This window comes from Zonotrichia albicollis, chromosome 2, assembly GCF_047830755.1.
Source record: "Zonotrichia albicollis isolate bZonAlb1 chromosome 2, bZonAlb1.hap1, whole genome shotgun sequence".
Classification (NCBI taxonomy): Eukaryota; Metazoa; Chordata; class Aves; order Passeriformes; family Passerellidae; genus Zonotrichia; species Zonotrichia albicollis.
This window is the reverse complement of record NC_133820.1, coordinates 46,030,360-46,057,028: the sequence shown is the minus strand read 5'-3', so window position 1 is coordinate 46,057,028 and position 26,669 is coordinate 46,030,360. Positions and strand designations below refer to the sequence as shown.

Below are 26,669 nucleotides of genomic sequence, written 5' to 3'. Positions count from 1 at the left end.
ACAAGAAGCTTGTTATCCAGGCCTCTACTCCTTGATGTCTGCCCACTAGCTCACTATTCCGTATGTCCTCCATTCCAGCACAGCACATCCCCTTCATCTTTAAGATAGCAAAATTAAGGTCTACCCACACAGTTAGAAACCCTGGGCAAATTCTAAGACTCTTTAGAACACCACTATCTCTTACATTCTTTCTTACATATTGTCTACTGCCTACTCTCAAAAACAAAAGTTCTCAGCCACCTGGAGCAGCTGGTCTGCCACTAAAAGAAGGCAGAAGGTATGTAGACTTCCTGAAGCATATCAAGGAAGAAGGATGACAGGGGAGATGTCTTGCTGGACCTGTCAAAAACACAAGTGAGCTAGTCAAAGATGTGGCTGCAGCAAACACAAGACTGTAGAGCTGAAAATCCTCAGAGAAATGAGCAAGGCAAGTAGTAAAATCACAACCCTGGTCTTCAGGAAAGTAGATTTTGGTCTACTTGGAAATCTTTTTGGCAAGATCTAATCGGTATGGGGCTCAGGACAGCTGGTTGACCTTCAAGGAGAAGCTCATCTAAGAAATTAAAGAGCAGTCCATTCCAATGTGCAGAAAACCAAGCAAGTGAGGCAGGAGACCAGCACGGATGTATAAGGGATTCCCAGCTGAGCTCCAACACAAAAAGGAAGTGTATGGAAAGTGGAAGCACAGATGGACTGCCCAAGGAGAACAGAGAGACATTGCTTCAGTGGGTAGGGCTAGTGTCAGAAAAGCCAAAGCTCATCTGGGAGATGAAACCAGAGAGGGGAAGGTTATCAGGAGAGGCTTCTGTAGTACACTGGCAGCAAAAGGAAGGCTGAGGAACATAAAGATCTGGTGCTCCATGGAGCAAAGGGCAGACACAGTCACAAAGGACATGGAAAATGCAAAGGACACAAATTGAAGCATGTGAATTTCTGACTAATTAAAAGTTTAAAAAACTATTACCATGAGCATAATTAAACACTGAATACAGAAGACCACAGTGGCTGCAAAATGTCTTGTGTTGAAGGAATTTGCAACTGGACTCAAGGAGGCCTTGAGGAACTGGCTTTAACTGTCCCTACTTTGAACAGGGCACAGAGATGATGAGCTTTGGAGATTCCTTCCAACCTCCAGGATCCCATGATTCTGTGAAGAAGCTTGCCTGGTAGAGAATGAATGAAAAGTGTGAGACTGATTTACTTTCAATCCATATATATAAAAAAGTATTTCAAGGTCCCTGAATAATCCAGAAATATTGTAGTACCTATTAAAAAAAAAAAAAACCAAAACAATCCAAAACCAGACTATCTATTAAGACCCCATGTCTTTGATGCATTCCAGAGTTTTTTTGACATTTATTATTGCAATCCTATGAGAACTCATATGTGGCAGAGTCTTTCCATATATATTAAATCCAGCCTCCCATGTACCCACCATGTGTTTTTAAAATACCATTAATTCACTACTTAAAACTGACTGCAGATTTAAAAAACAAACTTGTTCTCCTGTTTTCCTCTATATACTATATCAAAGGCCCTATTCCTTAGTTAATATGTGTATGGTATTTATATAGCAGTATTATACTAATTAAACAAATAATGAACTATATTTTTTCATAGTATCCCTCTGGGATATAAGAAATGCTTCTCACATAGCACTGTTGAGAAACTGAGGCAGAGAAAAGCATGGAGGCTTTCCAAAGAGAATCTCAGCAGAGCACAAATTGGAGCAATTTCCCTGAACTTTCAAGCTTATGTTTAACCACACAACTAACTCTTTAAATAGAAGCTAGATGAAATGTACTGACATTTGGAAACTGAGCTCCCCTGGTACACCAGTCTTTCATGTCTTTCAAGAAAGTGAAAGAAAAGCAAGTAGTTAAGACTAAAAAGTGTCTCCAGAGGGAAGCAGAGCTATCACCTTGGGATGGAAGCTATCTCCAGCATCTAGAAGATAGAAGGGACAGACCTCCCAGGCCACAGCTGTTTGTGAGATGAACTGACTGACTCTGGGTGTGGGTAAGGAACCTTTCTGCATGCTGGCCATGAAACACAGGCTGGCTGAGGCTTCCACTTTCCTGGTGAGCTGGTGAAACGTGGTGGAGTCGAACGCGCAGCTCAGCTGGCAGTCTGGAGCATGTCAGCTGACAGCTGCAGGACAAAGGGGAGCTGTCTTCTCCCCAGTAGCTCAAGGGCACCCACAGGGAGAAGTTCAAAATTCTTTCTGCTGAAAACTTGGTGCCTGCCCTTCTTTCAACAAATCTGCAGCACAGTCATGCTTTAGTCTTCATTACAAGACATCAGTCAAAAAAAATCCTGCTGTATTTTAGAAACAAGCCTATTTTCCCACAAACACTTCTAACAAAACCTCAATCTTAACAGCACAGACCTACGAAGGGCTTTTACTTGTAAACTACCACCTTTTGCTATATGTTGTGTAAAGCTTCATTGGAGCTTACACTTCTGCAGAACCGAGACTGTTTATTGCTAATTTATTGCTATAGAACATGTACTATTTGAAGCATATCTCTTCTTCCTCTCTATCTCTGAAGTTCATGTGAGATTATATTTTATACACAAGGCATGGTTCACTTCTGTCACTGCCCTCAAAGCTCTTTTGACACTGGAATGTCTCCCTCAGGGAGAAAAGACTTGTTTCTGTCTCTACAAGTATAGCAGATAAGATGCTGTGCCTGTGGGCAGATTACTTTTCCCCATTGTTAGAAGGTTGGGTTTGGTTTTTTTTTTTTACTCTTCATAACTATTATGACTCCGGGACCTGTGGTTTGCCAATAACTAAATGAACAAACAAAAACCTGCAAGTGCAGTTATTTAATTTATAGCTGCAGAAGGAGCTTGCCGGAGAGTACAGAAGTAGGAAGCAGAGAAGAGCCTTTCTTATCCGGAAACACTATTTGCAGACTGAAGGACTTCTGTGGAGCAAGAGAACACAAAAAAAAAAAAAAAAAAAAGAAAAAAAAAGAAACCACAAAAAAACCCAACAACAACAACAACAAAAAAAAACAAAAAAAACCCCAACCCCAGCAAACCCCTCTGGGCACAAGAAAAGAAGGACAGAGAGGTGGGTGACACCCGCGGCGAAAGCGGCTGTTTGTTTCTCCATCGCACGCGTGCTCGGGCTGCAGGCAGCGCCGGCCAGGCGCCGCCACGCTGTGACCACGCGGGCTCGCTCCCGGCTGAGCCCCCAGGACGAGCGGGGTCTCCGCCGCCAGCCGAGGGCCCGGGGCGGCGGGCAGGGCGCGTTTCCAGAGGCGGGAAAGGCGCTGCTCCCCCGGCCAGCCCGCTCCGGCCCGGCCAGCGAGCCCGCTTTACGGCACAGCCGTTCCGACCTCCCCGTCCGCGCTTTGCGGCTGCGTGGCGGTGGGTGGGGGGCGGGGAAGATGTCTGAGCGGGGAGAAGCCCCGGCGGCACCGGCGGGAGAGATGCCGGCGAAGAAGCAGAAGCTGAGCAGCGACGAGAACAGTAACCCCGGGGACCTGTCCGGCGACGAGAACGTGAGGCCGGGCGAGGGGGAGGCGGCACGGGTGGGGGGCTGGTGCGGCGGGAGCGCGCGCGCGCGCGGCGGGCGCGGGGCCTCGCGCCGGGGGCGGGCGGGAGAGCGGAGGGAGGAGGGGCCGCCCCCCCCCCCCCCCCCCCCTCCGGCCCCGCCGTGAGGGGACATCGGCCACCGGGACCCCTCGGGTGTATCCCGGACGGGAGCGGGGCAGGGGGAGAAGGGGTCTCAGCCCGGCCGTCTCGGCTCGGTGGCCGTCCCTCGGGGCCGCCGGAGGGAGGCCCCCGTGGGAGAGACCGGGGAGGGTCTGGGGGAGAGACTCCCGCTTTGCCTCCACGTGGGTGAAGGTGGATTTGAGGCCCAGACTGCGAGCGGGCTCTGTCTCGAACTCTGCTTCAAGCCATCAGACTTTTTTTTTTTTTTAATTTTCCCTGCAAACCAGCAGCATTTTCCGTCTTTCTTGCAGTTGTGTCTTCACTGTCACATTGTAGAGTAACATGAAGCATAAGTTTATGTGTGCGGCTTTTGGTGAATGAGGAGTAGGAGATGGTGCTCGTAAACTACTCCCGGCAGAAGGCAGCAGGGATGGGGTCTGTAGTCTCTAAGTTAGGTGAAATTCTAGTGCTCAGAGCAAAGGTAATGTGATTGATGTAGAATAACTTTATATCTGAAAGGTAAACTTAACCTAAGGTATCGAGAAGTCACTTTATGTAGTTGCTGGTGTGGAGAGAGTTGTGCAGTTATGGTGTGTGTATTTTGTAGTGTGTGGAAGTTTTTTTTTCTGCACTTTTTCAGCAAGTGAGGGATCTGGACCACATTCTCCACAACCTTTGGAAGTGGTGCTTGTGAGGTGACAGGCAGGTTTGAGATGTTCCACACTGCTGCTCTTTGGGTTTTTTTAGTAGCTTAGCAGCATTCGTAGATCCAAGTGTAATTTGGTGACAGACATTCAGGCTTAATTTGTTGTCAGTCGTAGGCTATCACTGAGCATGGAATAGGTTGCCCCATCCCTGGAGATGTTTAAGGCCAGGCTGGATGTGGCTCTACACAGCTTGCTCTAGTGAAAGGTGTCCTTGCCCATGGCAGTGGGTTGGACTAGATGATCTTTAAGGTCCCTTCCAACACAAACCACTCTGATTATACAATTCTCTGTGGGTTACCTCAATGGTGAAGGGATTCCTTTTTCAAGAGTCTGTTACTGGACTCCACTACTCCTGCAAGATGGGGGGTTCTGTTTAAAAGTTGACGTAGTGGTGTTGATTTGGAGAAGGGGTGTGTTTTGCTCTGCAGGTGTCCTGTGTGCAGGTTTGTTGGTTGTGTGGTAGTTGCAGATACCTGGTATAGTTCACCACACCAACTGCCTGGTGTTCTCACGTGGGCAGTATCTGTCTAGTCTAGAGAAAACTTCAGTCTTGTCAAGTATTGAAGTTCTGGCAAATGTGCTTGGGAGATGAGAATTTGGCAAACTCTGAAATTTTTTTAGGGTAAAGGAGAAGAAACAGGAAAACTTAAAACTGTAAAATTGATTGTGAATATTAGTGGAGGGTTGGCTCTTTTAGGGGTCCAATGTGAAGAAAATTATTCCAGATATGGGCAGTACACTGGGCTTGTGTGGCATCTTTCCTCCTTTTTGTCCTCTGAATGTCCTGTCTTTCAGAGTTGTTGGGCAAACAAAGACTAGTACACCTCTTCAGGCTTCTGATAATAGAAACATGAAACTGGGACAAAGAATGAATGTTTGGTGGGAAGCAGTGTATTAATGTTTACAGTTGACTTCATTCCTTTTTCCTAGTGCAGTTCCTAATGCAGCTTCGTGAATCCCCTGCAGTGACAGGCTGTTGTCTGCCTCTGTCTTCCTTAGTTCAGTTATAGAATTTACTTGGCCTGGGATGAGTTGTTTTCCCCTCACAAGTGTGATGGAAAGTGAATGGACTATCTTGCCAGAAAAAATGGGAAAAGTTGATTTTTAACAAGCTGAACGTACTCATACAGAAGCACAGAGCTGGCAGGTACAGTGCAGGTGAAGTACTCTGTGATGGGTGGTGCAGGGAGGTGTCCTTTTAACCAGTGCCCTGCAGTCAGACCACACAGGAATTTGTAGTTTCTGCTGATTGTCCAAAGCTGATTTAAAATCTCAGCGGCTGGACAGAGTGTTTTGTGTATCCTTTTTTTTTCAATTTTCCCCATTCTTATCTTATGCTAATGGTTAGAGGGCCAGTTGAATTAGTTAGCTGATCAGAATTTAGCTTTTAGTGGAAACAAGTAAATGTCTGTGGAAAAGAGTAGGAGGGAGAGGAGGGACTTTGTCTTCTGGTGTTGATGCTGAACTGTGCTGTGAGTACAGAAGCCTCAGAATGGCTCAGTTCTTGGTAAGGTCAAGCCTGATGTTTTTACACAAGCAACTCTTCTTCATTACTTCAGAAAGACTCATTTCATCTGGATCAAAGATGTTTTCTAGGGGAAGCAGCTGCTTTATCTCTAGACATTTTCTTGAGAGCAGCTACCAGTATTCTGAAGAAACATCACTAGATCACAGTTCATATCTCTCCCTCTTGGATTAGTCCTCATGTGATTCATGTTCTGTTTCTAGAGAAGAATGCTACTATGCTGGCATTAGATTAAAATGCATGAATCTAAATAACACCAAGTCCTGGGAGATCTGTTCTTATGAATGACAAGAAAAAGTGAAAAGGCCAAGTGCTGCAAGATCAGTTGAATGTATGCAGCAGTTATGATCTCTGTGTGACATTCTGTGTGATTCTGAATGTTTTCAGGATGATGCTGTGAGCATTGAGAGCGGTACTAACACCGAGCGCCCTGATACGCCAACAAACACTCCTAATGCACCAGGAAGGAAAAGCTGGGGGAAAGGAAAATGGAAGTCGAAGAAGTGCAAATATTCCTTCAAATGTGTAAATAGCCTCAAGGTAGGTATGCATGAGCTTCAGGGAATGCTGGGCATCACTTACTGGCAGCAATGTTAATGTTGGCTGTGAGACAGCCTCAAGCTAGATACTTTTAAATATCTGGAAGCAATTATGTTTCCTGCTGATTTGAAGCAGTTACCTTTCTTGCTTGGAATAGCCAAAGTTTTCAAGAAAAAGGATACTGAGAAATAGGAAATAGTAGATAGTGCTGCAGTTAACCTTGTTTTTGTAGAGTTTGCAAAGTTCTGTGCAATGCTATGATTATGTATTTCATTGAAGCTGTAGATGCTAGTGAAATACAAGAAGCTGGATAAACAAATTGAACTAAAACAAAACCTGTGACAACTCCATGCAAAGCACAGAACCTGCTCAGATTTCTCTATGTGTTGAAAAAGAACCAGAACAAATGCACCCAACAGTCTTAGAGTAGCTTTTTCCTCACACTTAACCAGATCAGGTATTTTCTATCCCCTGGCAATATCATAACTACTGTGTAGTGCAATTTGGTTAATTTATTGTGAGTGTTGGGATCATGTGTTCACACCTGATTCAGGCAGTATGTGTCTTCCCATGTAACACCTGGTGGTTTTAAGAGATGTGGATTCATGGTCTTTACTCCTTGTTCTGCTCTTTTAGCATAGTGCTGTTTTCCTCTGCACTGGTGACAGACTGTGGTGAACTGAAGGAGTTTTCTCATTCATGACTGTTTTACTCTGTCAGGATGTTCTTCTTTTGCTCATTCCTCTGCTTTGTGTGGGATATTTATGTGGCAAGATGGGAGTTATGGCAAGCTCTGTGAGGATCTGTGTAGCTCAGCAGTGGATATTTTCTGCAGAATTGCTCTAAGAGTATTTTTTCATTCTCCCTATGCTTAACTATGGAGCTGTGCTGATGTGGCTCCGTTTCTGAGCTTTGTCTTCAGGCTGCTGTAGTGAGACACTGGGGTACCTGAGTGGGAGGGGATAAAAGGTTTGGGGCATGGAAACCTTCTAAATGAGCTTTGCCACTGGAGAAATTGCGATACGAAGTTACGCTGACAAAGGTATCTGGGAAACAAATTGATCTTATTGTGTTCTTGAAGTATAAAGATTGCCTACATGCCTTTGAGGGTGTAGGAGGCAGGGAAGTTGTTTCATTCCACCAAAGTAGGCAGCAGTTCCTGTGAGTCGCCCCCGCGGATGGTGCTATTTGCAGCTTCAAGTCATACTTCAAACGCAGACACCGGCCTTTGGACACCCAAACTTTTAACAGGTTCTGAGCTTTGTTACTCATGCTTGTTTTCTGTCTGCAGACAAAAAGGGTGGCTACTTTCCAAGTGTCTTCTGGGAAAACAAAACATTCCCTCACCCCACTGTCAATCCAGACCCTACTGCAGGGTGATCCAAAAGACCAAGCTATGAAACTAAGCAATCCCTGACTTCCTTGGATTTGGATCAGGGCTGGGAACAGATTCCTGTGCAAGTGGAATCAAGCTGTGAGGGAGTAAATGTAGCATTTCAATTAAGTGGGGTATTATTATTAGCTTTTTTCCCCTGTTTCTCTTTGGTCAGAAATTAATGGTAATAATAAGAGATGTGCATGTTAAGATGAAGACTAGGTAGCAGCCAAATTTGTTTTTTTACTTCATGACTGAGGAAGCCTCTCTTCCTTTTCCTGCTCTTCCATACTAACTTTGCAGAGACTCTGGAGAAAACTCTAATGATTGAATGTTGTATGTGGGTTTAGAAAGACACTTCTGACTCTTTGAGTACCATATCATATATCCCCTAGTTTATATGATTTTGAACTGTGCTGTAAGATGCAGGTATTGAAGTTAAGGAAGGGTCAACATGATTTAAGGATTCTTTAGAGGTGTATAAATTACATGTTTTTCCACTTTTGTACTTTTGGTTTTCCCATCTTATTTTGTTTTTTAGTTTTTTCCTTTGGGAAACAAATATGGCCATTACTGTCTGCTTTGAGTGTTAAATGGTTATGACTCAGCCTGAAAAACTCAGTGCTTGCTAAATATGTGTTTTAAACACTACTTTGGGAGTTATTTTGGGTGAAATTTAAGCATCAGGAAAACAAAAATAATGGAGAAAAAATGGAAAATCTTGGAAAATGTCAGGAAATAAAAAAATGCCTTTTTTCTTTATGAAGTACTAAGTTACTTGTAAAATGTACTGAGAAATCTTTGCTTTCTGTGGACTGAATGGAAATAGGGTTTATAAATGAGCATATACAGCTAACAGCTAGCGCAGTTGCACATCCTCATATATCCATCTATATCTTGCTGATAGATCATTTGGCAGAAAACTGTGTATGTTTTGCTTTGTTGTGCCCCCTTTAAAGCAATGCAATTATTTTCCCTACCCTTTACTTCTGCTTAGGGTGTGTGCTTAAGTTCTAAGCAGCCTGGTGTTGTCTCAGCTTCTCCTTGCTGTCCCCTGAGCTGGGAACCAGTATGCAATGCCATGCAGAATTCTAGCTTGTTGGTGTGTAATGGAAACTAAATGTCACTACACCCACTGCCCACAATGGCTCACTTCCACTTCTGGGAACTGGAAATGCACGTGTGGGTTGTTGGTTCCCCACTGGCAGTGTGGGTGACACAGATTAAAAGGCATTCATGCAGGGGATTATTTTTGCCATTGTAATGACTTCACTGCTTTCTGTCTAAAACCAGGTCTGATCTTACTCTTTGATTGAACCCAAGTTGGTGTTGAGTGAGTAAGGCTGGAATTCATTATTGATTGTTTATTTATTTGCTTTTGTAGCAATAGGTCTGTTTTCTTCTCTGCCTTCTTCCTCTAGTGCATGAAGAACCTGGGTACTTTTCGTGCCCTTTATTCATAACAGGGACAAGATGGCATTTCACAATTTCACTTCTGGACGGGTATCTGGGTCACTTCTGTTGGTACAAACCAGTGTCACATTTGTGTCACATACTTGGCATCTGAGTATAACCATCGTGTACGGCACCTAGAATACAATGTTTTGGAAAATCTCCTTCGTTGTTTAGCACTTGGGACAAAAATTAGAGCAGACAAGTATTTTCAAAATAGCTATGTGCTGTCTCTGACCACTGGGGATGTTAGGAGTTTAAATAGGAGCAGAGCTTCTGCAGATACCCTGGTATCTTCCTGCAGGAGCCTCTGCCTGGCTGCTTCATCTATCAAACACCAGCAAAACTGCAATATGTACAGTCAGGCTCTTGGAGATTGTAGCACTTGGTGTGAGAAATGTAGTGTGGGTGAAGTAAGTAGACTAAAGACCTTTGTCTTGCAGAGTAATTTTTTCCAGGGAAATAGGTTTTCTTTGAAAAAGCTTGCAAAATACTTTAGGTATGTACTCAAGTATAAAAATATGGAAACAGTGTAGCACTCTGTTATATATCTCTACTTATCACCTTTGTCTGGGTCCTGCCTAGAAAATCAGAAACTTACTGCAGCATATGCTGGAAAAATATCCTGTCTGGAGGATGAAAAATATACGGCTTTTCACTTTCCATGTTTTGTTAAATTTATCAGAAACAGGGCACATAACAGAGAGCAAGGTTGTTCCAGAAAAACAAATGCAAAACCTGCTAATATATCTCTGTAATAAAGCAGTGGGAGCCCATGCATTTTACCTGTATTATCTTCATGTGATATGTCAGAAGCACTCACTGTTCAGCAGCAGGAACTCCTTCAGGCAGGAATTTGAAACCAAGTTGTTATTATTAGTGGAAAAACTTTATTAAGCATTTTCAGTTTGATCTCTCAGCCATTCTCTTCAAACAAGACTTTAATACACTCAAAATTTTAGGCTACCAAGTAAAATTAATAAATTTCTTGCTAAAAAGTAAAATTAATAAATGTATTGCACACAAAAAAATCGTGGCCATGTGTATGCAATATTATGCCTTATGGTTTTCCTCATTATTCATTTCTATTTCAACTGTAATACTTTGCAGATACTGAATTCCTGCTTTTTCCTTCTGTTCTGGGGTTACTAAGAGCCCTGCTACTTTTCCCTTTCTTAATATCCTATATCCCTCATCTCATGAAGCCATTAGTTTGTGCTTTTGTGTTATGATGGGTAATACTTTGAGTTAAGCTTTGAACAATTCTTTTTAATCTGTATTGAGCTTTGGAAGTTGTTATCTCTCTTAAGAATTGCAGGAGGGCCTTAATCTCTGAAAGATTTTCTGCTTTCCCTTTCTAGCTCTTCTAGTTACTTCTGTTAATAACAGATACTGCCTTTGTCAGTAAATAATGCTATTTAAAATTTTTCCAGACTTCCTTTCCTTTTCTTTTACTAAGGAGTGTTAGACTCCCTACTCACACCCCCTCCTCGAATTTATTCTTTGGTTTTGGATAGGCCAGAGCTGCCAGGGCTGGTACTTCTGGTGTTGTCTCTGAAGTGCTGCCATTTGAAGGCTGCTGAACAGCCATCATGAGACACTTCCTTCCTGCCTGTGCTGTCCCAGACAGTCCCCTGTGGGGAGGCACTTTAATGAACATTATTCTTGCTGAAAACATCCTGTCAGGACAGGCCAAAATACTGTTATCAATTATTAACAAGCACCACCATATTCATCACAATTCATAAACATACCTCCATTTTTTTTTTTCTCTCAAACTGATGTAAGTTGTATAAAAATAATACTTGGCATTTCTCTGGTAACTGTTTGTAAAACATCTGAAAACATTTTGTAGACATGAACTTTGTAGCAGTATTGTGACACACTGGAGAGAGTTCCTTGTGTCTGTGACAAAGTTACAAGACCTAACTGTAATGTAATAGTGAAATGTGTCTGTTTTCCATCCTTATACCAATATAATTCTTCTCTCTCCTGGTAATTCTTCTCTGTGAAGTTGCAAATCCTTGTGTATAAGTAATTATGATAGAAAATGACCTTAGATGCAGAGGTTGCCTTACTGAAAATTGTAGACCAAAATACTAGAGCTGCAAATACAGCTTGGGAGTTCTGCCAGCTTCTAGGCATGACTGAGACAACAGTTTTTCCCATTTACTTTTTAAAAGGTTGGTAGAGAAGGAAAAGGGAGGGGTGTATTTGTCAGAATATTCCTTTAACCTCCCTTTAAGATGGCCAAGTTAAAATGTGGCGTTACAAAACTATGACTGTTAACCGTTCACTGTCTAAAATTATACTGGCTGTGAACCCATTAGTTTAGGAGGGAAAATTGTCAATGAAACTGTTGAATTTCACAGCAATGATATGCTTGTGGGTTTTGTTGGGTTTTTAATCTCTAAACTTTTTTTACACGTATAGGAGGACCATGGCCAGCCTCTGTTTGGAGTCCAGTTTAACTGGCACAGTAAAGAAGGTGATCCTCTTGTTTTTGCCACTGTAGGCAGCAACAGAGTGAGTAATCTGTTTTTCATCATACGCCCTTCTGTGTGGTTCTGCATGCATTCCTGTTTCCAAGCAATCCCTTTACCTGTGTTTGGTATGGACATGCAATACTTAATATAAACAGATGCTTAATACTTAATATAAACAGATTTCTAAGATCTGTAGCGTCTCTTATCTGGGAGAGCTGCATCCTTTGGATTGTTCCATGAAGTCATGTTAGCTGTTTGGTAATTAACCTATGGAATAAAGAGAAAAGTCTTACGGAAGTATGCATATGGGATAAGGAAGAGAGGTGCTTAAATGTATCTTCTCAATAAAATTACTCTTCATAAATATTCTTATCTAACAGTAATGTACTCATATATACAGGATGAGAACTGTCTGCAACAGTGGCTGGCTGATGCCAGCCAGCTCAGTAGCTAAATTCATGGCCTGTGTGGAGGGAATTTATAGACTTCCTCTGAACAATGTTTGGTGTCATTTCAGTCTTGAAAATAACCCCTGAGAAGTGCATTTTATGCAAGTGTTGTGAATAAATAAGAAGTGTTTCATTTCTAGGTTTGTTCTGCCTGTCAAGTCACCAGAAACACTAAGTTTAAGCAAGGTATCAATGACTCATTACAAGACCAAGTCACATTAGAGATAACTGCAGTAATTAATTCCAGCAAGGGTTTATCTTATTAAGGCAATTCAAATAATAGACTTCAATATCTGGGAAGGACAGCTGACAAGTCCTGGAATGGTGCTTTAATGAAACTGCTGTGGGCATTCTTTTATCAAACCATTTCCACGTGGTAAACAAATGGATGATGGATGAAATCTAAACCATAGAGGCACTCTACCTCTCCCCATCAGGCAGTCAATAGATGGGTGCCTGTGATTTCCTTTTGAAATGATACAACTAAGCAGCAGTCTCTCCCACTTCTTATTTTTGTTTTTTTTTCTCCAGGTTACTTTATATGAATGTCATTCCCAAGGAGAAATCCGTCTGTTGCAGTCTTATGTGGATGCTGATGTATCCTTTTAAGTTAAATACCCATGTGTTTGCTTCTTCTTTATGAAAAATCAAGAGGCTTTGGAGGAAAAAACATGAAAATATTTTGTCTGTGATTTAATACTTTGCTCATGTGGTGCATTCTTTATGTTAGGTCCAAGTCTTGCCTCTTTCCCACATCCTAGAATCCCTCCAATTGAAAAAAATGTTAAAAACGTAGACTCAGGGACCACACTGTATTCAAATATTTGAAAACTGATTCTCCATCAGTTTAATCTTCCCAACACTAATATTTGTATAATGTTTCCCTGCTTTACAGTGTTTCCCTGTGAATTAGAACTGGCATTAAAGCATAAGAATTGTGTTTCATGCTCTGAAGTGTTAATAATTTGTGTTGATCGTTTGCAGTACAAAAGTCATTAACTTGTGAACTTGGTCATGATTCATTATTCCCAATCAAAGGTGATGCTATGAAAGAGAAGGTGTTCCTTTTATGTTATGGAACAGAAGTGAGGAAATCAACATCTGTGGAAAAGGTGATGTTGTTGGTATTTGCAGGTGTACAACTGAATGCGTGTTTTTTTCTTATTGGATCCAGCAGAGACTCCTGGGCACTTAGATAAAATAACTACAGGTTCATTTAAAATAAAATGTTGTTTAAAAAAAAAAAAAATCTCCTGTTTGTTCTGTGATCCTTAACTTGAGGCATTGTAGGCAGATGAAAATTTCTATACCTGTGCATGGACATATGATAGCAATACAAGCCATCCTCTTCTGGCTGTGGCAGGATCCAGGGGTATTATTAGGATAATTAATCCCATTACAATGCAGTGCATAAAGGTGAGTGTTCACAACTTTAACATACAGCTTGTGTTTTAGTAAGGTATGACACTTTTTTCTTCTAAGTACATGTAAGCATGAGGAGAAATGGTAACTTGGTCTCTGAATTCTATCCCAGCACTACGTGGGCCATGGAAATGCAATCAATGAATTGAAATTCCATCCAAGAGATCCAAATCTTCTTTTATCTGTAAGCAAAGGTGAGGAAAAACCTCTGTTCTTTTTTGTATAAATGGGGATACTTTGGATTGGAGTTGCCAAAAACCTTCATGATTTTTTTTTTTTTTTTTATGAATGGCACTGAACAAGTTCACTTTGAAAGTTGAGAGCAAATCATGCTTTTACATGGCTATATATTTTATACTTACTAAATCCATGGCCTACAACCATAAGTCCAGCTATGGTGCAAAGGGATTGTGAATAGTGCTGCTTTTTAGGAAAGAAGAATCCTGAGCCTTGGGTTTGCTCTTTGCTTTCTGACAGTTAATTCAAGTTTTTTCAGTTGTTGAATCACGTTGCCATCTAGTGGGGACCTCTTAACGTTGCAGACAGCATTCACCATCCTGTTCATGGGGAAAAGCTTGGATTGTCTGTTGCTTGGCAACTTTAATTGGACTCTGTGTAAAAAGCATTTTAGTAAAGGAAGTTTTTGGTGTAGTGTCTTATGGGCTTGTCCAGAAAATTCTAACAGTTAAAACTTCCTGATCTTGACTGTTCTGTTAAGTAAGGGAATGATCTGCCACAAGGAGGTAGCCTTCAGGAATTTTTGAGCTGGAAACATTCACTTAAGGGGACTTTTGACTTTAGTGTATTTGAACTTACTGATGAAGCTGCATGAGAACAGGAGTTGGGAAGCTCTCTCATGCTTGTAATGGTCAATGTGGTGCTGTGGGTCTGTAAACATCCACTTGCTGTGTATTTTTTTAGGTTCTCTTTGTAATAATGTTTTGACATCAGCCATAGTACTAAAAGTTTTAATGTGCAATCTCTGGACCAGGTGCTATTGCTGAGAAGGCAGGAGAATATTTGGGCTGTTAGAACTGCTTGGCTGAGAGATTATTAAAAAGGGAGGAAAACATTGGGGACTGAGTGGCCACCTGTTTCCCTTCTGGGATTTTGGGTGTTGCTGTAATTCAATGCAATGTACTTGTGGAATCCAACAGGGAAATACTCTAGAGGTTCCCATTTCCAAATGGGAGACACACTAGAGGTTCTTCATTAGAAATTGTTTAAACTTTCTTCAAGTAAGTGGATTAGTCTAATTGACTTTAGACTATATATTATTTATGTAAACAGCTTTTCTCTCCTTTACTGACTGTGGTTCACCAAGAATAATGTCCTAAAAGTTAAAGGATGGAAAATCACAACTTTTCTGAAAGTTGATTAGAATGGCAGAAAGGAATTCTAGCATTTTTTGATACATAAAATTGTTCTTATGACTGACTAAAAGCATGTTTGTCAGATCAGACTTTCCTTTGCTTTTTGGATGATCTAAAGATCCAAGTGTTTTTTTGCTAGAAACTTTCCCTAGGGAAGGGGGTGGGCACACTTTTTCAATTACAGGATTACTTTTAACAGCAAGTTAGTTATAATAGCAATTTCAGTTAATGCAGTTCTTTTGTTTCTAACAAAAAAAAGAAGAATTAAGTGCATTTTTGATGTTGACCTAAACACCTGTTACTCAAAGTGATTAAGCTGAAATATATTATTCAAATGTGCATATAAAAAGCAGCATGTAATTCTATTTGTTCTTTATAGATCATGCATTGAGACTGTGGAACATCCAGACAGACACGCTGGTTGCAATATTTGGAGGAGTAGAAGGGCACAGGGATGAGGTGTTAAGTGCAGTAAGTGGAAGACTGTGGGGCAGTGATTTAGATTTAAAAAGGGTAGTAAGCAACTTCGTATCCTTTTGGGCACTGTTTAGATATTATAGCTACTTTAAAATAACCACCTGGAAGTGCATAAATACTGTTTTAAGGGGATAGACAGCTTTAAATGTCAGGTGGTTTGATTGATGTGGCCACCTCTTATAGACAGGATCTGTGTGTTTCAGTAGCTGGTTTACTCACAGTGCAGCCTAGAAGTGAGCAAAATAGGGCTCAGTGGGGCTAGAAAGAGTAAAAACATTTCATGATGGTCCCACTTTTGAAGGTCTTGAGTTCTCATCAAGTCAAAGCAGCATAAGCAAATAAACCTGGAGAGACATGGTGGTGAAGGAAAGAAGTTGTTTGAGTTAAATTGTTTTTCAGTGGCTGTGAACAGACACTGGTACTCAGCAAACATCAACTAGAATAGTTAACTTTTAATATGCTGTTCTTAAGAACTCTTTCCATTCCTGTTATCTGACCTGTTGTGAAAGGTGAGGGGTGCATCTGGAGGAAACCTGACACTGTATTGATCACCCATGTTGTAGCCCTGGAATTCTGCCAAAGTTGCTCCTAGGGAACTTAGTGAAGGAGGAGAACTAGCTGTAGATTCACTCTCAGTGCTGTTGAATATGTCTCTCTTTCTTGAGAGAGACTAAATATAATAATTAAGATGCTGTGCTGCTTTGCAGTGAGCTGGATTACGTTCTTAGTGTTTTTCTATTTGAAATATTCAGTTTTATTGCATGCTCTGTGCATAAAATGCTGTTTTGATGGAAATGATGGAATAAAATCTGAGTTGATATAATGCAGCATAGAGTGGGAATGTTCAAAATTATTTTATATACATAGGATTACGATCTTCTTGGTGAAAAAATCATGTCCTGTGGGATGGATCACTCTCTAAAACTCTGGAGAATTAATTCAAAGAGAATGATTAATGCTATCAAAGAGTCTTATGAGTACAACCCAAACAAAACCAACAGGTATGTAGTCTTCATCTCCTTGTCTGTCTTTACAACACATGAATACTCCTATCAACAGTCCAGGTTAATTCCTTTTCATGTTGGGAGTTTTTGGGTAGTGATGTGGATGCTGAATCTCACTAGATTGTGTGTCTTATTGTTGTTTGCTTCACTGGAATTTTATTGAATTCTGATTCAAAGTCCCAAAATTTTTTATTTTTAAATATCTCAATTATTTCTTATTTCCTAGACTAGAAAATATCTAAAATTATTATCTTAAGGCTTGTATTTCATGCATTTCAAGATGTCAGTATCTTTTCTTTATATCATCTCATCTCAAAATTTCTAGAAGGGAATCAAATCTGTGTAATTAAATGTGTCAAATAATCTTATACTGAGTAGCTAATTATTGTGTATTATTTTACTTTGGGGTGGGGAAAAAACCATTCACATAGTAATAACTTTAATTTTCATCATTCTCTGGTTTGACCTCAGCTATGAGTAAATTATCAAGTAAACATAACAATTAGATACATGATAGATAAATCCTTCTTTATGAAGTTCTTCAACTTTTTGATCTTAACTTCCAGTTAAACCATTGAGAGAATTGAAGAGTCTAAAACACAGTGAACATGTTCAGCAATGAGACTAGCTGTGAAAATACTCTGGCTTTTTTTGGTAATGTTACCAAATATTAAATGATGCTTTTTAGCGTGCTTTTTTTAAAATGATGATTTTTTTTTTTTTTAAAGTGTGCATTTGTGTTTAACAATTTGGATGTTGCAGCAGCAGCATCAGGAAGACTGAGCTTTAATTAGTTCTTGAAGTATTTGGTGACAGGCATTGTATTCAGCATCTGAAGGAGTAGTTTTACTCAGCACTATCTCTGCACAGTCTTTTACATGAGAAACTAAGTTATTTCATTAGGAATGAGGATGAAAACAAGGACTGTTCTATTACTATTAAAAAGAAAAACAAGCTGCATACAAAATCTACTTTGTTATAAAACTGTTAAAAAGCTGGGCTTGTTCTTTTAACATTGAAATATGTTAAAACTGGTTATTAAAAATTACACTTGTGCTTCTGCATTTATTTTTCTGAACCTCACTTGGCAATTTTCTCCATAGGCCTTTTGTTTCCCAGAAAATTCACTTTCCTGACTTTTCTACAAGAGACATACATAGAAACTATGTTGACTGTGTACGGTGGCTGGGAGACCTAATTCTTTCCAAGGTAATGCTGCATTTTTCAGCTATGTTACATTTATTTGTTGGTCCTGAGGATCCTACACCTTAGAAATTTTATTAGCTTGTGGATCTTAGGTTAAATTACTGTCTTGTGTCAAATGATTTTGTGGAGTGTGCTGGGAATTTTGTCACCTGTTAGGATCTGTGGGTAAGCAGCTTATAATTAAAAAGCAAAATGTTACTACAGATGTACTCTGTTACAAACCAAGGGTTTCTGGCTTACCAGGATCTGCACAGAACATATGGAAAGGGAATCTCTAGATACTATTTTGGGATCCTGCTAAAGAGTAAGATGAGGAGTAACCATAATGGAGTAACTTTGATTTATGTGTTGTGTCCATTTGTAACATTGGCTTGCAGCTATTAAAGCAGGCAGTCCAGCTGCCTTGATGCCAGCAATTGGTGAGTGCACCAACCTGTTGGTCAAAGGGACTGGGTAAACAATGCCCAAACCAATGTATGTTTAGGCTGCTTGTGAAATTGTGTTTGAGCCATCTGGGCTCTCCATCTGAAGCGGGTGAGGGAGGGCCCCTGCAGCCCCATTCCCTGGCAAAGCTGGGAGGGCATCGGGTTGCCAGCGATGGACAGTGACTGTTATTGGTGATGTGGCTGTGATCTAAGGGCAGAGGTGAGATTTTCAGTTCTGCTTTTCATAGTGTCATTGGGGAAGATGTGAGATGAAATGTTTGCTTCTAGTTGGACTGATTCTGCAGTATAAATTACAGGTGATTTTTCTTTTCTTTGTTTCGCACCAGTCTTGTGAAAATGCCATTGTTTGCTGGAAGCCTGGCAAGATGGAAGATGATATTGATAAAATCAAGCCCAGTGAGTCAAATGTGACCATTCTTGGGAGATTTGACTACAGCCAGTGTGACATATGGTACATGAGATTTTCAATGGATTTCTGGCAAAAGGTATGTGTCTGACTTTGCTGTATTTGAAGGTGTGTAGCTTTTCATTGGTTACATGTTTATGGGTATAGGAAGGGTCTTGGTTCATGTGATATTTGAGAAACAGAATGGTTTGCTGTAAGGGACATTATATGAACCTGCAAATTAAATTATTATCTTGTATCAAATGATTTTGGGGAGTGTGCTGAGAATTTTGTCACCTGTCAGGATGTGTGGGTAAGCAGCTTATACTTAAAAAGCAAAATTCCTACTACAGCTGTACTCTGCTACAAGTAAAGAGCTCCAGATTTTTCATTCTGGGTTCTACCTGTGGGAAAAAACTCCATAAAAGAAATACTAATTATCCACCAGAAATAAGTTTCCTGATGTCTTCATCCCCTGTCTGCAGAGATTGTTCTACAGCCTTTTTGACTCCTCCAACAAACTTATTAAGTCAGTCATGTTTAAATGTTCACACAAAATTTATCAGCCCTAGAGCCTTTATAAATGTCTGACTTTATTCTTTGAGGGAGTATTTTAAAACCTCTTTATCCTCTGCTTTCTTTTTAAGATGCTTGCTCTGGGCAATCAGGTTGGCAAACTTTATGTTTGGGATTTAGAAATAGAGGATCCACATAAAGCCAAGTGAGTACTTTATTTTGTTTTTGCTAAGACAGAGAGTTGGGGTCTTTTTCTTTTTTGTTTCCTGATTATAGAGAAATTCTTTACTGTACTACTTACTTTCCATTATAATTAGTAGGGAAATAAACATTGTGAGCCCCTCAAAGTTAATGTTTATTTTATCTCACTGATTTATAAATTATATTTTATTTATGTCAAGAGGTCCCAGTTGGATTGTGCTGCCTGCCATGCATAGATACAGTAAAAAGCAATTTATTTCTCACAGAGTTTTTGCTAATTGGGTGGAAATTTTGCAAAGCTATTAGGAGAAGATGTGCTGGAGTAAAAAAGGAGGGTGTGAAGGTGAGCTATGAGCACAGTGTGGAGAAAACACTGTGGCTTTCCACTTCCTCACCTGTGCTGCCAGGCAATTTCACAGCATGTCTCTTAGATACATATAGGTACGTATATATGTGTGTAAACATACAAATGCAAAAAAAGCCTGAACACAAAAAAAGGCCCCAAAGCCACTCCCAAAAAATGTTGTATATAAAATGGATATATACTGTATATATAAATACTTTATGCATTTTATTTTTATATACCCTATATGATATATTATACATATCTTTATATATTTATAGATATAATTCATGTAAATATGTATAAATGAATACATTAATGTATAAAGTTCCTGGTAGTGCAGCAGTCTTTAATCACATGATTCTGATTTTTCATTCTTAACCTATGAAATAACACTGATTATGAAGTCCTAAATAATGTGATTCAATAAGCTTTCAGTCTTTGCTTCAATAAAAATTGGGTGGATGAGAAACAACTGTGGGTGCAGAGGAACCTGCTGTCCCAAGTCCTCATCTGGAATACAAAAACCCCGTGAAGGCCATAATCCTGTTGCCTTCAATTCCTCCTGGGTCACATAAATAAGGGATTACTGAAACTGTGCTCCATAATGTAGTAGGAAGATTTAACACTGCAGCTGAATATTTTCTTTGCTTTCTAGGTGTACAACTCTTACTCACCCTAAATGTGTTGCTGCCATCCGACAGACCAGTTTTAGCAGGGACAGCAGTATCCTTATAGCTGTGTGTGATGATGCCAGTATCTGGCGCTGGGACAGATTACGATAAAGTACTTTTTCTTAATTCATAGAAGAAAATATATTTTCAAATTATAATATAGTCTGTTAACATGCTAGTACAGTAGATGCATTTAGTGTAGACTCTCTTGAAGGTTCAGCAGGCTGGAGCTGGACTTAGTGATGTTTACATTCTCTGTATTGTTCTGCTTGAAATTGCTGCTTTTAATAAAAAGAAGTATTTTTGTAAAGTTTTCTGAATTGTCCATATTAATTATTTCCCACAAGAAGCTTTCACTTATGGCCTAGGAAATTTCTTTGTTAGAGTTAACACATGAATGTATGTCAACTTGCTAGAAGTTTTGTATATTTATGCTTGCAGTTGTATTTTGTGCCTTTCTTTATAAAACCTAATGAAGGTTTAATTCAGGGACAACACAAAGGAAATGCTACTCTTAAGAATATAATATAAACAATTGTTAAACAATTCCTAAAAATACTTTGAACTCATTCTTTAAGTTAGTTGCAGATTGAAATTGATTTAATCTTTTGTAATCTCAAACTGGAATCTGCTTCTTGCCATATATGTTAATGACTAGTGGGGTAAAACCATTACTGACTTTGTTTTATGGATCACATTGTTCTTTTGATTTCTGTCTAGTTACTGCATTTATCTAAAAGCTAGTTTTTGGAAATATATTTTAATTGCCTCTATTGTCAGTATTCCCAAATAACCTCCTCAATGTTTTTACTTGCCTTAGGAATAATGAATTCTAAAATCAATCATATTTCATATAGGATTAAAATGTGTGTACAATTAATAAAAATGAAAGGGGGAAATAGATAAGATGGCAGAAATTATTAGCAGTGATAATCTGTGTTCAAAACCCTTGTGTGTCTCTTGTCAGCAGGTGGCTGAAATGCTCATGTCTGTGTTAAGAAAGTGCTCCAGGACATTGCTCAGTAGCTGTGTGCTACTGAATGAGGAAGTAAATATCATTTATTGAGGCCGAACCATTCACATACTTTTTTTCCCTTTCCCTGCCCTTATCCTTTAACATAGCATATTACTTGAGAAGAATGTTCTGAGTTATGATGTAAATACAATTTCACTGTTGTTGTTACTATTATGGTGCCTTTCTGATCAGTAGATTAAGTAGTCCTGTCTGCTGCTGACTTCTTAAGTGCATATCTGACTTTTCATCTTTCAAGATACTGCTTTTTTCTGTTTGTTACAGTTTGGGAAGCTTGTAAATGCTCTAGTTAGATAAACTATCTGTTCAGTTGGAAGTAATATGACTAAACTCGTTTTGATTTGTGTCCTTGGAAGCCTGAAAAAAATGAAGCTCAGAACAACTGACTGACAAGCAGTTGACAAATTTTAGTTTGTAATATATAATTGTTTGTCTTTTTTCCTCTTTTAAATCCTTGATCTTACTACTGGGGAAGTGCAGTAGTACCACAGGTCCATCCAAAACAAGTATTTAATTGAGCTGGATTTTGGACCTTGTTTTTCTTGCACAAGCTACATGGCCAGTATGGTCTTGCATGTGCCTATGAGTGTCTGGTCAAGAGGACGTGGTCAGGAAGCCAAGTGTAAAAGCAGAGTTGGGTGGAACCATGTAGAAGCCCGACTACCAGAGGGAGGAAACTGAAATTCCTGCAGAGTTGAACACAGATCAGCTGAGGGAGACAGGTGAGATTGGAGCCTGGGGAAAGTGTTTAACTTCCTGCACTTACAGAACTGCTGGCATACATAGTATGAGCCAGTGTTTACTCAACAGCAGTGGTCCATGCTGTGGAAAGTATGAGGGGTTGGCAGAGTCTGAAAAATTATGGGGCTGGGGTGTGGTTGGGAGAGCACTCCAGAAAGGCAGTGGGAGTGCTCAGGCTTCCTGCAGCCTCAAGGAAAGAGCTTGGATTGAATTAGCTGTACTAGGAACACTTGGGTTGGAGGCTGGTGCCTTTGCAAATGCTTTACAGTAGCGTGGTACTGGCCATCTTCTGTGTTTTCCCAGGGCAGGGGTTGAGAGTGAATTGGGATACAAAAGCAGTAAGGATTTCTCAGCCATGGGTGTTGTTTTGGGACATAAGTGGTACATTCTGACAAATGAGCTGCTCTGTTGGAGAGGAAGGAAAGGAAGGGTGGTGCTTGACTGGAAAGAGGCCTAACAAAGTTAGGGTCAGCTTTAACTTCTGTTTTAATTTAGGAATGTACACAAGACTGTCCTCTTAAAATGCAGATGATTGTTCCAGGAGCTTTGCCCTGAGAAACCTGGAGGAAGCTAAAATCAGATGAACAGTGTTATTGAAGGGAAGAACTTGTGTAAGTAAAGCTGTAACAAGCCAAGGGGAGAAAAAATTCTTCTTTACAACAGTCAGCCCCATCTGCATGTAGAATTAATAATATTTTGAAAATACACAACAGGGGAGAAAGTCTCTGTCAACAAGCAGACTGATAAAGCTCAAATAGATATAAAACTTATGTGTTTATTTCATTAGAGTATTTTCTTCCTACAGTTGCCTAGTTCTAGACTAAATAAAGGAGAAAGATTAAAATTATTGTGCTTCTGGAAGATACAGAGCTATTAGAGTTCTAATCATTGCAAAAGAATTTAAAGATTTTAATATTTTCCAAAACCTTTTAACCTTTTAATATGTACTTTTATGAAACATACCTTACGAGCTCCAGTGCCTAAATTTTTCAACAACAGAAGTGTGGTTTAACCCTAGTATTGGAGAGACCTACCAAAAATAGCCTGTGGTTTTCTCCAGTGTCTTCAGGCCATCTTTGGGTCCATTCTTTGGCAAATTCGGTAATTGACTCCTTCTGTTCCCCATCTCAAGACAAGTGAGGGAGAGGTAAAGTCAGGGTGATGAGTAACTACAGTAGTCAGACAACTCTTTCAGAGGCTGCAAGTGTTGTTATAGAGGTCTTTTCTTCATGAACTCTGCATGAAGAGCATACTAAAATTTGAAGGTTGCTGATTCCCTCAGTTATTGCACACTGAGTATCTCCCTGAAGAGAGAAAAAAAAGCTGAAGAGTAGAGGTATCTGGCAGCCTGTCTTATTCTACCAACTTTCAGAAACTTAAAATTTGCATAAATGGTAGGCTTGGACTACAGTTCTAACTTTAAGGCAGAGACTTTGCCCACAGACAGCAAGGTTTACACCTGGAAGTAGAAACAGAAAACAGGTTCCTGATTGTTAAATCAGTGGTTCACTTAAAAGGTCTCTCTTCTCAGAGTATGGTCCTGTTTCCTGGGGTCATGCTCCATCTGGTGGTGAATGAATAAAGAACGTTACCACAGTGCAGTTTTAATTCAGGTTCTTCTTGAGGCTTAATGTTTAGCCAAAAAAAATTTATGCAAATAATGGATCGAATTTGTCCTTCCTAGTATAGGCAGGAGTGCTTGTTTTCTCTAGTGCATTTCATGCTTTTGTTTCACCACTGATTGTATTGGGGAGCTCTGGTTCCATGGCTAAATGCCAAGGAATTAACTTCCTCTGCAAGTACTACAGACACAGTTAGGTTCACCTGAGAATGCTTTGCTGTCACCATGAGCTGTGTCAGAAAAATATTTAAAATGAACAAATGAAGCAACTTCTAGAAAACAAATTAAAAAACCCTGTGCATAATTAGAATTTTTACTCCTTGCTATGAATTTTGCATCTGTTTCTGTATAAGCCGGCAGCAATACATGCTCTTTGTTGCTTCCTGTATTTTTAAATTTTTCTCTGGGCATGGTGGTGGTAGAAACAGGTAGGGCCCTTGTGACAAGAATCCCCACTCTAACAATCAATTCCTGTTGCCTTGAAAAGGAAAACAATTGGGAAAAAGTCCCAAAATTGAGGGAAATAGGTATACCCCTGTCATGCTTATGAGTTTGGCATAAACCTCAAAGCCTAACAATCAGTTGACAGTATTTTTTTTTAAGTAGTTTGTTTTTACAGGTTTTCTTTAAAACCTGAACTCCCTAGTATCTAGAAACTGGGAATGGGAAAATTACTCTAAATGTAGGAGGATCATTACAAAATAATTTGTATTACATTGAGGTTGTTAGTATTACAGGCATTTTACCTCTGGCTATACCTGGGCAAAGGAATTTTAGTGTTTTGTGTGTGGAGGAAAAAAAAGTGTATATGTGTATATATACATATATATATATATATAAAATATGTTGGAGAAAAAATGTATATATTTATATATAAAATATGTTAAAGGCAAAATAGATGAATGTATGTATCTTTGTTTCTCCTCAGATCTTTTTCCTATAATCCTGTTCTCCCATGTGGTTTTAAAACCTCAATGTTGAGATAAGAAGTGTTGTTGGGAGACAGGTTAGAAGACCCTGGAGTTTCTTAAATTAAATTTTTCTTAGACAAACTGAATGCCTGTTTCCTCAAGCATCCTAACTAGTGATCATATGATAGGATCTCACAGAGCTAGTGAAACTCACCCACCATAATGCTATGCTTCAAAGCTGAGAAAGAAAAAGCACTTATGCTTGAGAAGCACAGTCTGGCTATCCACATAACCTGTATGAATGAATCAGTTCTTACTTTGATAGCAGCTGTGAAAGGCAAAATTCTGATACTGAAGGGGGATAGACTGTTCCCTCTGTGAGCTTCTTTTCTGTAAGCTCAATCACAGCAGGAAAGTAAAGTAATTTACAATGATGCTCTCAAGCTTGTGCTACACTCAGTGAACTCAGACACCTGCTGAACCCACAGTGGCTGCAGCACTGGGAGAAGTCCTTAACCTATACTATTGAATTATTCAAACCCCATATAAATACATACTTTCATTTACTGCCCTAATGACTGGAGCAGGGGTAAGAGCAGCCACAGCACTCATGCTGGACTTAGTGACCTCACCCCCGTGGTCTAGTTTGGCCTGTCTGGCCTCCTGAAGCCCAAACAACAATCCCACCAGCATCTGGAATAACCAGAATGCAGCTTTGGTCAGGACAGAAGTAGCTTGTTATAACTAGTAGAGAGAAGAGTGAGCAGCAGAGTCACAGCCTGTGCCCAAACAGGGCCCTTGGGTTTAAATACCATTCGTTCTATGACTTGCTCTTCACCAAACCATGACAGTGAGGGCCATAGAAAATTGCAACAAGGAGTAGTGACATGAGGATTATTTCACAGAGGGCAGCTCTGGCCAGTCAGATGAGGAAGTTGTAGCTAGTACCTCTTTTTCTTACAAATAAATCACTCCTTTGGTAATTAAATTGTGCTGATGGAATGAGTCTGCTACATCATGTAGACACATATTCCCTAACTCCTGATGCCTTGCAATGGCTTGTGAAGTGTTAATTACTTATTTGCACACCAGCCAGATCCTTCCTTAAAAGTGTGAGAAGCTGAGCAGTGACCACTCTTAACTTCCATTTGGTCCCTCTTGTCTTGTCTGATCCACTATCACCAGCTATGTGAGGCATCTGCCACCTGTGTGACAAAACTACCACATCCTGCAGAGAATTTGAGAGGTCACACAGAATGATCCTAATGACCCATTCTGATGAGGGAGTTCAGCCTGGGTCTCTGCTAAGTTCCCTCATTGCTGCTTCTCTACAAACATTTGGCCTACAACTGTGTCCTTAAGAAAATTAAGGCTTTAGTCAAGCAGGCAACCCAAACTTTTCAGTCTTGCATCTGTGCCATGGCTTTTAGGAAATGAGCTTTGTTCCATAAATTACCTGGGGGAGAATTAGTTCTACTTTTCAAAAGCTGTTCTTACAACAGCTTTCCTGGGTTTAATCAGTCTCTTTTTCTCCTCTTCTGGGTCCCAGGTTGAGCTCATTCCTTTTATTACTTGAGTCCCTCTGCTTTTATGCAAGGGAAGAGTCCATTTTAAGCTGAGGCAGAAATGACACAGGGTGGCACTGGGGACATCTGAAGGACTGAGTTTCTGTTCTCAGGACAAGTGTACCTAAGGCTGACTTGACTTGATAAAGGACTCCTTAAAGGCTTCATTCCTCAGTCAATGAAACCAGTAAAACTTTTATTTTCATGCCAGTGCTTTGGGAACAAGTCTTAGTCCTTGGTTACAGGAAGTAACTTACAAAACCAAGATCTATTGCTCAAAATAGTATTTCTGATCAAGCTAATCTAGTGAACAGAAGGGCCAGCTGGACCTTACCTATGAGATACCTGGGCACGTGTGGCACCAGCAGAAACTGCACTGGTCATGAGAACCACTCAGCCCACCCCAAAATCCTACAGACTTATGAACAAATGTGACAGCCTTATCAGACACCCCACATCAGTTTCTAAGAGAAACAAGATTTTACTCTCTTATTACTGGGAATAATTCTTCTAGCACAGCCAAAGTTCCCAAAGATTCCTCTTCATTA

The 26,669-nt window shown here is 40.0% G+C and overlaps 1 protein-coding gene across 1 annotated transcript; it reads left to right on the top strand.

Moving 5' to 3' along the window:
* The first annotated feature begins 3,357 nt into the window (after positions 1 to 3,357).
* EED (embryonic ectoderm development) lies at positions 3,358 to 20,564 on the top strand. The gene is made up of 12 exons (XM_074535032.1): positions 3,358 to 3,515; positions 6,289 to 6,441; positions 11,702 to 11,794; positions 12,735 to 12,800; positions 13,494 to 13,619; positions 13,738 to 13,819; positions 15,378 to 15,469; positions 16,343 to 16,476; positions 17,583 to 17,688; positions 18,458 to 18,616; positions 19,164 to 19,237; positions 20,235 to 20,564. Exons 1-12 carry the CDS (start codon positions 3,402 to 3,404, stop codon positions 20,359 to 20,361), a joined length of 1,326 nt encoding a protein of 441 aa, XP_074391133.1. The 5' UTR covers positions 3,358 to 3,401; the 3' UTR covers positions 20,362 to 20,564.
* Positions 20,565 to 26,669: the final 6,105 nt, after the last annotated feature.